Source organism: Muntiacus reevesi, chromosome 1 (assembly GCF_963930625.1).
Source record: "Muntiacus reevesi chromosome 1, mMunRee1.1, whole genome shotgun sequence".
NCBI classification, from domain to species: Eukaryota; Metazoa; Chordata; class Mammalia; order Artiodactyla; family Cervidae; genus Muntiacus; species Muntiacus reevesi.
This window is the reverse complement of record NC_089249.1, coordinates 73,680,227-73,694,377: the sequence shown is the minus strand read 5'-3', so window position 1 is coordinate 73,694,377 and position 14,151 is coordinate 73,680,227. Positions and strand designations below refer to the sequence as shown.

The following is a 14,151-nucleotide window of genomic DNA, read 5'->3' as shown; positions in this document are numbered from 1 at the left end:
TACTCCAATATTCTTGCCTGGAGAATCCCATGGACAGAGGAGCCTGGCAGGCTACAGTCCATAGGGTCACAGAGTCAGACATGACTGAAGCGAATTAGCACTCAGGCAAGTGCTTTTTCAGAAGCTACAAGAAGAAAAAAAATTTGAAACAGGATTATGACATCTTCTTGAAAATAAAGCACTTTTAATGTATTTCAGTTTTAGTACATTCACTCTACAGCTCTTTTAGTTTCAGGGATTCATTTGTTTACTTTTTCTACTTAAAAATATTTTAAATGAATCATTTCTAAAATCTCTCCAAGTTCATAGCTGAGAATATGTTATACTTACTAATGAATTTTAGAATAGAAAATTGCCTAGACTACAAACAGCCCATTCACAAGTTGTTCCATGGGGCTGAAATTGAAGTTCACCATCTTTTCTGATAATATGCTTTGAGACACTGATCTGGTCAAATTCAGTGTCACACACCAGGGAAATTCAGCATCACTTCCAGGAAACAACTGTGCCAATAATATTTTGATATCATAATTATTTTGCTTGGAGTGAATTTACCCTTGAGCTTCTTATTGAAAGCTTTTACAAAAAAGAATTCACTCTCAGGAGACACTGCAGCGTGACACATCTCCTGCTTCCCTTTCTTGGGCCTTCTTTGCTTCCAGTACCTTGACTGTCACAGGGCCCTTCTGAAGCACTCCTGCCTGATGAATTCTTGATGGACCACCATCTGTTTCTGCTAAAGTTGAAGGCGACAGAAGAAAGATATTAGATTGAGTAAAAAGGATACAATTAAGGAGACTTTCCTTCACTCTTTATGATAAATCTCAGAAAGCCATCCAGAGATATGTGGAGTCAAAGGAAGAGACACAGAGGAATTAGAAAGAGATATGAGATCTAGACTGACAAGAGCCTATTTAGGGAAGATTTCATGTCCTGCATTCAGAAGACATAGTATAATCCCCTTTGGAGGCAGACTCCCTGATCTGCATCCTTGTTTTTCTACTATATTTAAAGAACACATCAGACCTCTGAGACATTGCAAATTAAGGCAAAATGGTGACTCTCATCCAATCTTCTTCTTCTGACTCCATTAGAGCACAAGCTCAATCCCCCACCAAATATTGTCCTTAATATTCATTTTACTCTGGTAGATAAGCAAAAGGCAAAGGAGAAAAGGAGAGATATACCTGTCTGAATGCAGAGTTCCAAAGAGTAGCAAGGAGAGATAAAAAGCCATCCTAAGTGATCAATCAAAGAAATACAAGAAACAATAAAATGGGAATGACTAGAGATCTCTTCAAGAAAAATTGAGATACCAAGGGAATATTTCATTTGAAGATGGACAAAATAAAGGACAGAAATGGGATGGACCTAATAAAAGTAGAAGATATTAAGAAGAGGTGGCAGGAATACACAGAAGAACTATACCAAAAAGACCTTATTGACCCAGATAATCACGATGGTGTGATCATTCATCTAGAGCCAGACATCCTGGAGTGCAAAGTCAAGTGGGCCTCAGGAAGCATCACTATGAGCAAAGCAAATGGTGGTGATGGAATTCCAGATGAGCCATTTCAAATCCAAAAGATGGTGCTATTAAAAAGCTGCACGCAAATGCCAGCAAATTTGGAAAACTCAGCAGTGGCAACAGGACTGGAAAAGGTCAGTTTTCATTCCAATCCCCAAAAAAGGCAATGCCAAAGAGTGTTCAAATTACCACATGATTGCACTCATCTCACACACTAGCAAAGTACTGCTCAAAATTCTCCAAGCTAGGCTTCAACAGTACATGAACCAAGAACTTCCAGATGTTCAAGCTGGATTTAGAAAAGGTAGAGGAACCAGAGGTCAAATTGCCAAAATCCTTTGGATTATCAAAAAAGCAAGACAGTTCCAGAAAAACATCTTCTTCTATCATCGAAAAAGCAAGAGGGTTCCAGAAAAACATCTTCTTCTGTTTCATTGACTATGCCAAAGCCTTTGACTGTGTGGATCACAATAAACTGTGGGGAATTCTTAAAGAGATGGGAATACCAGACCAACTTCTGCCTTCTGAGAAATCTGTATGCAGGTCAAGAAGCAACAGTTAGAACTGGACATGGAACAATGGACTGGTTTCAAATTGGGAAGGAGTATGTCAAGGCTGTATATTGTCACCTTACTTATTTAACTTATATGCAGAATACATCATGTGAAATGCTGGACTGAATGAAGCATAAGCTTAAATCAAGTTGGTGTTGCAAAAGTCTCTTGAGATTCCCTGGGACAACAAAGGAAATCAGTTCTGTGTGTTCATTGGAAGGACTGATGTTGAAGTTGAAACTCCAATGCTTTGACCACCTCGTGCGAAGAAGATTGAAAGCAGGAAGAAAAGGGGACAACAGAGGATGAGATAATTGGATGGCATTGCTGACTTAACGGACATGAGTTCAAGCAAGCTTCGGGAGTTGGTGTTGGACAGGCAAGCCTGGCGTGCTGCAGTCCATGGGGTCACAAACAGTCAGACACAACTGAGCAATTGAACTAAACTGAATGGTAGATAAGTGAAGGAGCTCAATTATCTGCACAAACTTCCCAAATTTTTAGAAATGTTCCTCTGCTTGATAAAATGAGATATTAAGCTAAATATGAGTAAAAGGAATGAACTAAATCAGAGATTCTACAAGTGAGTTATAGGGAGAATTAAAAAGAAGAATCAATTGTATGTTTATAAATTTACCCTTAGAAATAACAAGCTACCCACTAAGGTGTATAGAAAAGCATTACATCTTGTTATTTATAATTACAAAAATTGAAATAATTTCTTGTTGTTGTTTATTCGCTCATTCATGTCTGACTCTTTGTGACCCCCATGGACTGCAGCACACCAGGCTTCCCTGTCCTTCACTATCTCCTGCAGTTCACTCAAACTCATGTCCATTGAGTGAGTCGATGATGCCATCCAACAGTCTCATCCTCGGTCATTCCCTTCTCCTGCCCTCAGTCTTTCCCAACATCAGGATCTTTTCCAATGAGTCAGTTCTTCACATCAGGTGGCCAAAGTATTGGAGCTTCAGCTTCAGCATCAGTCCTTCCAATGAATAGTCAGGACTGATTTCCTTTAGGATGGACTGGTTCAGTCTCCTCTCTGTCCAAGGGAGTCTCAAGAGTCTTCTCCAACACCACAGTTCACACTCAGCCTTCTTTATTGTCCAACTTTCACATCCATATATGACTACTGGAAAAACCATAACTTTGACTATATGGACCTTTGTTGGCAAAGTGATGTCTCTGCTTTTTAATATGCTGTCTAGGTTTGTCATAGCCTTTTTTCCAAGGAGCAAGCATCTTTTAACTGCATGGCTGCAGTCACTGTCCGTAGTGATTTTGGAGCTGAAGAAAATAAAATCTGTCACTGTTTCCATTGTTTCCCCGTCTATTTGGCATGAAGTGATGGGACCGGATGCCATGATTTTAGTTTTTTGAGTGCTGAGTTTTTAAGCCAGCTTTTTCCTGCTCTTCTTTCACTTTTATCAAGAGGCTGTTTAGTTCCTCCTCACTTTCTGCCATTAGGCTGGTATCATTTGCATATCTGAGGTTATTGATATTTCTCCCAGCAATCTTGATTCCATCTGTGAGTCATGTAGCCCAGAATTTCAAATGATTTTTTCTGCATATAAGTTAAATAATAGAGTGACGATAGATAGCCTTGATGTTGTCCTTTCCCAATTTTGAATCAGTCCATTGTTTTTGCCTGATTCTAACTGCTGCTTCTTGATTTTCATATAGGTTTCCCAGAAAGCTGGTAAGGTAGTCTGGTATTCCTAACTCTTTCAAAATTTCCCAGTTTGCTGTGATCCACACAGTCAAAGGCTTTAGCATAGTCAGTGAAGCATGTTCTTTTCTGGACTTCTCTTGCTTCTTCTATGATCCAAACAATGTTGGCAATTTGATTTCTTGGTTCCTCTGCCTTTTCTAAATCTAGCTTATGCATCTAGAAGCTCTCAATTCATGTACTGTTGTAGCCTAGCTTCAGAGATTTTGAGCATTACCTTGTTGGCTTGTGAAATGAGTGCAATTGGGTGGTAGTTTGAACATTCTTTGACATTGCCCTTCTTTTGGATTGTAATGAAAAATGACCTTTTCCAGTCCTGCTCCTACTGTTGAGTTTTCTAAATTTGCTGCCATACTGAGTGCAGCACTTTACTAGCATCTTATTTTAGGACTTGAAATGGCTCAACTGGAATTCCATCACCTCTACCAGCTTTGTTCATAGTAATGATTCCTAAGGCTCCCTTGACTTCACACTCCAGGCTGTCTGGCTCTAGGTGAGTGGTTATCTGGATCATTAAGATCATTTTTTTCCCTTAAAGTTCTTCTGTATATTCTTGCCACTCTTCTTAATGCCTTCTGCTTCTGTTAGGTCCATACTGTCTCTGTCTTTTATTTTGCCCATCTTTGAATGAAATGTTCCCTTGGTATCTCTAATTTTCTTGACAAAATCTCTAGTTTCCCATTCTATTGTTTTCTGATATTTCTTTGCATTGTTTATTTAAGAAGGCTTTCTTATCTCTTCTTGCTATTCTTTGGAACTCTGCATTCAGATGGATATGGATTTAATTAAGTAAAATATATTCTAGTCAAACAATAGAACATTATATAAATACTAAAACTGCCTTAGAGGAATAGTGAGGTAAACTGTTATAATTGACTCAAAAAAGGTAAAGGCCCCAAAGAGAATATACAATGTTTGTCTTATTGGGTAAACAAGTCACACATACAAACACATTAGATAGTTACCAATATCAAGTAGGTTTTCTCTAGGTGATAAGATTAATACTAATTTTTTCTTTGTTCTTTTCCAAATTAACTGAGATAACATATGAGGAGGTGGGTTGTTTTAGAAGCAAATGCTGCTTTTGAAAAGGAACTTGCTGTCTAGAGTCAAAGGAAAATAGAGGGGAAAATGATGCATACAAGGACAACTGTAGGCGCTTCTGAATGGGATCTCTAACAGGACCTGGAGTGCAGGACATGTCTGTTCACTAGAGGACACTGATGGACAGGGACACAGACTATTTGAACCAATTCAGGAAAATGTTAGATTCACTCAGTCAGTTCGGTCACTCAGTTGGTCCAAATCTTTGCGACCCCATGGGCTGCAGCATGCCAGGCTTCCCTGTCCATCACCAATTTCCGGAGCTCACTCAAACTCATATTCATCAAGTTAGTGTTGCTTTCCAACCACCCCATTCTCTATCATCCCCTTCTCCTCCTACCTTCAATCTTTCCCAGCATCAAGGTCTTTTCCAATGAGTCAGTTCTTCACATCAGGTGGCCAGTTAGATTCACTCACGTCTGCTCAAAGATTTCTCTTTGATACCACTTACCCCTAGTTGGATAATGTGTATTTTCATTACTGATGACTGGAAGGCACCACGTGCGTATGAATCTTATCTCCTTGTAAACTGAGAGAAATACTGTACTATTGAGCCACCTGGGAAGCCTGTTCCTCTATAGAAAAGATATCATTCCAGAAGCCAAGATCCTCTCCAGTCATCACTCTTGCCTGAGGAGGGCTACTTCATCTTAGCACAAGTGCCTAAAGATCTTCCTTTCTGCACCTAAATCATGACAGCTCTGAAAGGCACTCCCAGTCCTGAGCTCCCTGTGGAGTGGCTGGGGTCTTTGTCACAATGCAATGCAACTGAAATTCTTGCTCTTCTACATCATTCCGTCACAAGTACTAATCCTGAGAACACTCACAGGGATTGCCTGAAAACCACTGTCTATCTCAGAGTTTTCTTTTTATAGAATCTACCCTGTAACAAGGTGTTAAAATGCCCAGAGCCTGGCAGAGATTAGGAACTCAATAGATGTTTAATCGAATGAATCTGAAGCAATTTCTCTTTTTGTTACCCAGATGTGCCATTCATATTATAGACTTGCTGTCTTTACTTGCATGTTGTGTGACAGAACGGAGGACTCCAGTGTGGGACATGACAAGGACTGAGGCTCCTCCGCTTGCCCATCACACCTAATGTGCGGAGAGACTTCTGGTGGGGCCTGTTCCTGACGTCGTTTCTGGGAATTGCAGAAGCATCAGGCATCACTTCAACTTGACTTCTCTCTTTCACTAGCTTTGTTCCTTTTTTCTGTTTGTATTTCTTATCAACTAGTTAAAAGTAAACAAACACGTATTAACCCAAAGAGATTGAACAGAGGCATTTGAGGAAATGTAAATATTATTTCCCCTCAGGAATAAAGTAAAATTATCTTGAGTCAAAACCTGCCCTGGGATTATACACACACACACACACACACACACACACACAGACAGACATCCTGCAACTGCATCAGCATATTGAAGCAGTAGGTAAATCCTTCGGATATAGAGGTATAGGAATATAATGACACATGAACTCGTTCTGCCTCTGACAATGATGGGCTTACTTATTAGGAATAAATCCTGTCACAGAAAATAAATACAAAAATTAGAAAATTTTACTTAGAAGAATAGTACTCAAAAGCATCAGAAAACATCAAGAAAGAAAAAAAAAAAAAAAGATGAACCAAGAACCTAAAGAGTCATAATCAAGAAAAATGAAGGCAATACAAGCAAAACCACCTATGATAAGATTAGGGAATTAGATATAGGTTTTACAATAACTAAGATTGTCATGCTAAAGAAAGGAAATGATGCACATAATACTGATGAAAATGTCAATAGCTCATTTCAACAAAGAATTACCACCTATGAAAGATGGTAATGTATGTTATAAAGATGCATGTACATACAGCCAGTGTATCTTATAAAGATGAAAATATAATATCTGCTTTTAACAACACATTGGAAGGATTGAAGATAAGACTGAATACAGCAGATGACAAGATTGATTATCTAGAAAACTGGTCAACGGAAATCACAAAAACAGAATCAAACAAAGAAACAAAATAGAAAGAAAAAGCAGAAGAGAGCATAAAGAGATATGTAGAAAGTGTTCAACATGTTCTGTTTGTGGAATTCCAAGGTTGAAGAGAACAGAGCAGAGGAATATTTGAGGAGATGGTGACTGAGAGTTTGCCAACAGCTTAAAGGGAATCAATGCATAGATTTCAGAAGCTTAGTAAACCATAAGCAGAAAATATACAAAGAAAGCATCAACTCAGTACATTACAGACAAGCTGATGGAAAACAAAAACAAAGAGAAAAATCTTAAAAGATCTAAGAAGAAAAGCACACATTGCATTAAAAGGAAATGTAATAAGCCCAATAGCTGAATTTTCAATAGAAATTATGTTCTAGAAGGCATTATAAGGACATCTTTGAAGTACTGAAAGAATAAGAAAGCAATATAAAGTATTTTCAAAAATGGAAGTCAGATATAAATGTTTCTGATAAAATCTACAAGAATGTATTAATCAGAAACCTACTGTAGGATATAACAAAGGGAATTATTCAGACTATAAGAAAGAAACATCACACAGAAGCAAGAAATTAATGAAATAATGAAGAACACTTAAAAAGTCAAATATATGGGTAAATATGAAGAGTATTGACAGTTTAATATCACAACAATGATAAGGACAGTGACACCGATGATGGTGATATTGATGACATTGTATGTGATTATAACATATAGAGGTAAAATATATAATAATAATAAAGGCAGTCATTGGAAGGACTGACGTTGAAGCTGAAGCCCCAATACTTTGGCTACTTGATGCAAAGAACTGACTCATTGGAAAAGACCCTGATGCTGGGAAAGATTGAAGGCAGGAGGAGAAGGGGATGACAGACAATGAGATGGTTAGATGCCATCGCCAACTTGATGGACATGAGTTTGAGCAAACTCTAGGAGTTGGTGATGGATAGGGAAGCCTGGCATGCTGCAGTCCATGGAATTGCAGTCAAGACACGATTGAGCAATGGAACTGAACTGAATAATACCACAAAAGGCTGGGAGTGCATTATTTAACTTTTGCTGTACAATAAACCACTCCATACTTAATGGCTTAAAACAACAAGCGTTTATTATCTCTTATAATTCTGTAGATTGTCCAAGCAGTTTCTCCAATCGTGATTGGCTCAGAGAAATTCGGTGATCACATGACATCTCTCACTTGTATGGGACCTCAACTGAGAGACTGAGAAGGCCGTGATAATCGGGGCCTCATCCCTTGTGGTGCCTCACCACCTAAGGGGTAAGCAAAGTTTGTTCACATGGGGACAGAAGGGTTCCCAGGAATAAGACAAGACAAGCTCCGATGTACAAGCGGTTTTCACGCCTTTCATGTTTCCTAATGCCCCATTGGCTAAAGCAAATCGCATGCCTACACACAGTTTCAGAGGTTAAGAAACAGAATTTCCGCCTCCTGATGAGCATCTGCAATGCAAGGTGTGATAGCTGTGTTTACAACGTACCACAGCGTCACTTCATCCTGTTCCCCAAAAGGGACTATCAAGAGTGTGAAAAGCAAGCCACAGTGTGAGAACACAGATGGATTTCCATGTATTGGCTGAGATAGTAGTGTATCCAAGGGGTTCACTTTTTAATATTTTATATTTATGTGTGTGTGTGTATGTGTGTGTGTGTGTGTGTGTGTGTATATATATATATATACACACACATAATAAAGAACTGGTGTCCAGAATATAAATTGCTCTCATACACACATATTTAAAAGGTAAACACACCACAAGATAAGTAGGCAAAAAAATGAATTGTCACTTGACAAATAAGATATACAAATGGCTAGTAACCATATAAATATAAATTGTGCTCAACCTCAAAAGTTATCAGAGAAATTCAAACTAAAATACTGTTTAAAATGGCAAATATTTTATAATAAGATTTTTAAAAAACTGTGATCTAAGTAGAAATTTCAAACTGCTACTTCACTTCGGAAAATAGTGGGGCACTGTTTGCTAAAATTCAATATATACTAAACTTATTTCCATTAATTACATTCACAGGTATACAGCCAAGTGAAAAATTGACACACATATGCAGTATTTTATGTATATACTTCTATGGTTGCCTATGCTGTGCTGTGCTTAGTCGCTCAGCCGAGTCCAGCTCTTTACAGCCCCAAGGATTGTAGCCCGCCAGGCTCCTCTGTCCATGGGGATCTCCAGGCAAGAATACTGGAGTGGGTTGCCATGCCCTTCTCCAGAAGATCTTCCCAACCCAGGGACTGGACCAGGTCTCCCACACTACAATCAGACTTGTTACCGTCTGAGCCACCACGGAAGCCCAAGAATACTGGACTAGGAAGCATATCCCCTCTCCAGGAGATCATCCGAAGCCAGGAATCGAACTGGGGTCTCCTGCATTGCAGACAGATTCTTTACCAACTGAGCTACCAGGGAAGCCCATATGTTTGCATACATGTAAATGAAAAGACATGTATATAATGTTCATAATATTTGTAATGAACATGTGATTATAGCAGTAGTATTCATAATGTCCCCAAATAACAATCAGCAGTAGACTCTCTAATATATTATGTGTATAAAACTAAGACATGAAATGTTATACAGAAATTAAAATGAACAAACAACTGCTACAAGCTACTAATGTCATTTGAAAAAAGACACAAAATAGATTAAACTGTAAAATTCTTTTTATACTGAAAAACAGGTACAGTAAGTCTCTGCTGTTAGAATTCAAGATAATGACAATCTTTAAGTGTGTCTTGGGGCAAAAAAGGGACTTCAGAGGTACTAATAAAATTTACCAATCAAGACAGTATATCATGTTACATTTACTTTTTTGATAATTTGTTGAGTTGTAGTCTTAAATCTGTGTACCTTCTTTATTGTTTTTATACTACAATAAAAATTAATATAAATATATACACACATATATATATATTTAATGTATAAGGTATATTACATACATATACTTATATATATGCATTTCACCTGATAACTTATTTGGATAAAACTAAAAAGCCTGACAAAGTAGGCTGACAAAGCCTACTCACCAACATTTCATTTCTAATTATCATCGAGTCTTAATACTTCTCAAATCTCTCTCAATTCAGTATATTTTCCTACATTTCCAAATCAAAGTTACTATTATCTCTTCCAGGCCTATGGTAGTAGTTGATCTCCCCAAAGTCAAATTGGCTACTCATTTTTTGCCAAATGATATCTGAAGGATCAGTTTAAAATGAACCCTATTAACACTCTAGGGTTCAAAACCTTTTGTTCTACCACTTCTGATTTTTCTGGAAACAAAGTATTCTAATCATGTTCTACAGGCCTTACCAGGCGTCACACCACCTTTTGGAGATTCTTGTACCACAGCCACCCCGGTTGTATTTCAAACGCTTAAGCGAGTCAAACTCCTGCCACAGGCCTTTTTCACACTACGTTTCCTCTGACTGAAGATACTTTTCATTCCTGGTCATTTCCAGAGTTCAGCACAAAAGTCAAACTCAAGAGAAGCCTCAACTGACAGCTCCCACTCACCCCTGGCTGTTGTTAGGCCTCCTTGACACGCGTTCTCCAAAGAATGTCTTCCTTTCAGCTGGAAGTCTTACCTCAGATTATTAATTCATTAATTTGTGGTCAAGAAAAAGATGTACCTCTCTCATTAGAATAAAATCTCTGTAAAACTTGGATTCGTTTTTAACTCCCTGTTTTATCACCAGAACCTAAAACAGTTCCTATTACCTATTAGGAACTCAAGAGATATTTACTGAACAGATAAGGGGATGGACGCGTGGATGACAACCTGGCCCCTCAAGAAGACCACCACAGTGCAACTGTACCATCTGGCTTGGGTACCCCAGGTCAATGGCCAAATTATATTTCATCATGAAAAGCCAACTTCCAGTCTTGATTTCTAAAGTATCATTTCTCAAGATGTTCTTTTTCAGTTATTTGGGGAAGAAGGGGAGGGAAGAACAGGCATTCTTTGTTTTTTTTTTTATTATTGAAGCATATTTAATTTACGATGTCCTATTAGTTTCAAGTACAGCAACCTGATTCCGATATATATATATTTCAGATTCTTTTCCATTGCAGGTTATTACAAGATATTGAGTAGAGTTCCATCTACTCTGTTCTACTTCAAGTGAGGAGAGGTTGTGAGAAGAACATTATACAGTAGTAAATGTGCAGACACTTTTGGTTACACTGAAGGAAACTTCGACAAAAGATGAAAGATGAAACCTACAAGGAAACAAAACAAAAACTGGTTTCCCACCAGAATAACTAAGGATGGCATAGAGCACAAACAAATTTGCTGCATACAAAATATACCTAAGAATAATCTAGAATGGAATTTAAAATAAAACAGGAACCTAATTGGCTTCTTACATGGAGCACAGAGCTACCAGTCATTCTGCACTGGTAATTTTTCTGAAATTTCATTCCTTATTGGATCATTTTTACCTTGTCAGGATAACAAAATTCTAGTATCATTACAATAGCAAATGGAAAAAAGGTTGCAGTAGGGGAAATTTGGTGCTATCTTGAAGAGAGAGGAATACATTATTCAACTGAGAGAAAAAATAAAAGATATTCCTAAATATTTTCAACCTATATTCACCAACACCTCTAGTTCCCAGCTCACATACACAAAAATCACAGAGCTTTGGGTTACTTGGAGCAATTACATGTAATCACTGCCACCTTGAGGCCATCTCGAAAACCTACATCTTCTAACTTCATAGAGCAGAGAAAACTATAATGGAAGACATAATCAGTCCCTTCTGCTAAATGCCTTAGAAACTAGACAATAATTTATATCATTGTAGCATCATGTGCTTATGTCATCATTTATATTTATTTCTTCAATGTGTATTCTCTAACTGGGCTTTCTAAGCCTGGAATAGTGTAGATGAAAGCCAGAAAAAAATCATGTGGTCAACTCAGATATCTCACAAGATGATTTCAAAAAGAAGAAATGTTGAGAAGTTTTATTTACAAAATATATTCAAGTTAAGTAACTTAGATATTTTTATCTCCAAAGAAAATAATCCAGCTTTCTGAGAAGTAAAACATGATAAAAAATAGGGAAATTTAAAGTGATTCCATTTGTATAAATTTGTAAAGTAAGTCGCAGCAAAATCAATCATGAAATTTATTTGAATGCATTTCTGCTAATAGTAATTTTTATTCATAAAAATTTTTTCACTGGAGAATACAATAATAATTTACACCATGGTTGTAATTTTATTCTGGATATATCAATACATTCTGAAACTACAACATCATATAAGCCCTAAATCACTGTCATAACACTAAGAAGCAATAATTTGCCATATTTTGAGCCCCTGGAGGATCTATATCCCTGTTCCCAAAGTGATCCTATTCTTTACTATACTAGTTGGTGATCCTAAGACTAGAGTGAAGTGCTTACATCAGTTTTGACTTTATAAACCTGAAAAGTGTCCTTCCTTTGTCATGGCTGGTAAGTCAGTAAGCAATTTCTCCACCAACTTTCTACTTGCATGTGAATAATTCCTGTCTTTTTTTTTTTCTGACACTCATGAGGTGATAACTTAAGCATTTTAAGAAAGCAAGAACATTAGTTTGGTTGCATAAGAGCTTCTTCCCATGGGCCCAAAATTCGTAAGGTCTAATATGAAACCAAAGAAAAGGAAATTCTGGATCCAAACACCATTATTTCAATACTTTAAATTATTTCCCTGTACTCAATAAGTCAATATATATATCAAGGGAAAAAATACTGTGAAATTTAAATTCTAATTCACTCTGCCCTTTGGCAGAGTAAATCTTAGAAAATAATATATCCTAATAATGGAAGAATCTCTAAATTAGACATTTAGGGTGGGGAGATCAGTGTTTTTCAAGAGCAAAGCATCTCATCTCCAAGTTTAGAGTAAAGTAATATCTGAGAAAATCTTGAGAGTAAGAAGAGGACATCCTGAAACAAAGCAGAGTAGAGGAATCTTACTCTAGGATGAGTCGTCAGAGAAGCCCAGCTGGAGAATGATCTGTCTCAGATGAAATGATCAAATAGAGGATGAAAATAGCAGATATTAAAGCAGAGAAGTGGGGAAATATGTGTTGTCCACTATTGTGAGGTTCGGAGAACAATAGTTCCGGTGATCAGTAAGTAGCAGCATCACTTCGTGGACTTTCCCTGTGCTGGACTAAGCAGATGAGCTTAATGGTGACCTTTCCAGGTGTGTACAGAAGTTAGCTGTATTACCCCTGTTGCTTTCACAGAGGTTTGCTCTCTTCTCCTGCTCCAACACTGGGTCTCTTTATTCCACTTAAAATAGGGAGATTATTGTTAAGTCACAGATGCCAGAATTGACCAGGGTTGATGATATTAGTTTGGGAAAAAAGAAAAGGTGAAACAAGATAAATTTGAGGTGCAGTCTGCAGAATGGGAGAGAAGAAATACAAGATGGGAGAAGACTTCAAGTTGGAGAGAAAAGAATTCCACCTTACAATTTAACTGAATTTCCAATTTTGTGCAAGGGTTCCAGCTTTGCTTTCATGTGTAACCGTTGCAACCCTAGCCCAGCTCAGATATAACTTTCACCCTAAATTTTGCACATAACTGCTTGTCACTGCATTTTATTTTTTTTTTCTGAATTCTTAATCTAACTTCTTCCCTACTCACCATCATATTCTACTCCTGACTTTAAGTTAAAATTTATTTTCCAGAAATACCTCTTTGCTGTCTCCTGGCAATTCATTCAGTTTGCATCTTCTGGACCCTAGCTAGTTTCCACACTTTATCTCCTATAAACATGAGTGCCTCATGGCACAAGGACTGACCAAGTAGAACAAACACCTGCTGTGCATGGCCAGTATAGTCATACAAGAAAATTGTCACCGCATTGACCTTATCTTCCAGCATTTCACTGCAGCCACACTGGCCTCCTCATAGTTCCTCAAGCTTCCAGGGACACTCCTATTTCAAAGACATTTGTAACTGTTGGGAGTTTTTCCTGCCCAAGAGATCTTTTGCTAGGTTTATTTGCTTTGTAATTATCACTTTCTATTATATTTATATTTTGTTCAATTATGTTTATTTTTCTCTACCCACTAGAATATACACTTCATAAAAGTAAAGATATTTTTCTATTTCTTTTCATGTTATATTCCCAGCACATGGGAGAGTGATTGGCTCAGAGCATGGGCTCAGTGGTTATTTTTGTATAAATTAATTAACTAAT

The 14,151-nt window shown here is 37.5% G+C and overlaps 1 protein-coding gene across 1 annotated transcript in view; it reads right to left on the bottom strand.

The window, feature by feature from the left end:
* Positions 1-8,311, bottom strand: part of LOC136172705 (interferon-inducible protein AIM2-like) — a 57,734-nt gene extending 49,423 nt beyond the window's left edge. The window contains 5 exon segments of the mRNA XM_065942074.1: positions 370-480; positions 482-670; positions 5,938-6,053; positions 6,056-6,154; positions 8,254-8,311. Coding sequence (XP_065798146.1) covers positions 370-480; positions 482-670; positions 5,938-6,053; positions 6,056-6,154; positions 8,254-8,311 — 573 coding nt within the window.
* Between the last annotated feature and the right edge of the window lie 5,840 nt (positions 8,312-14,151).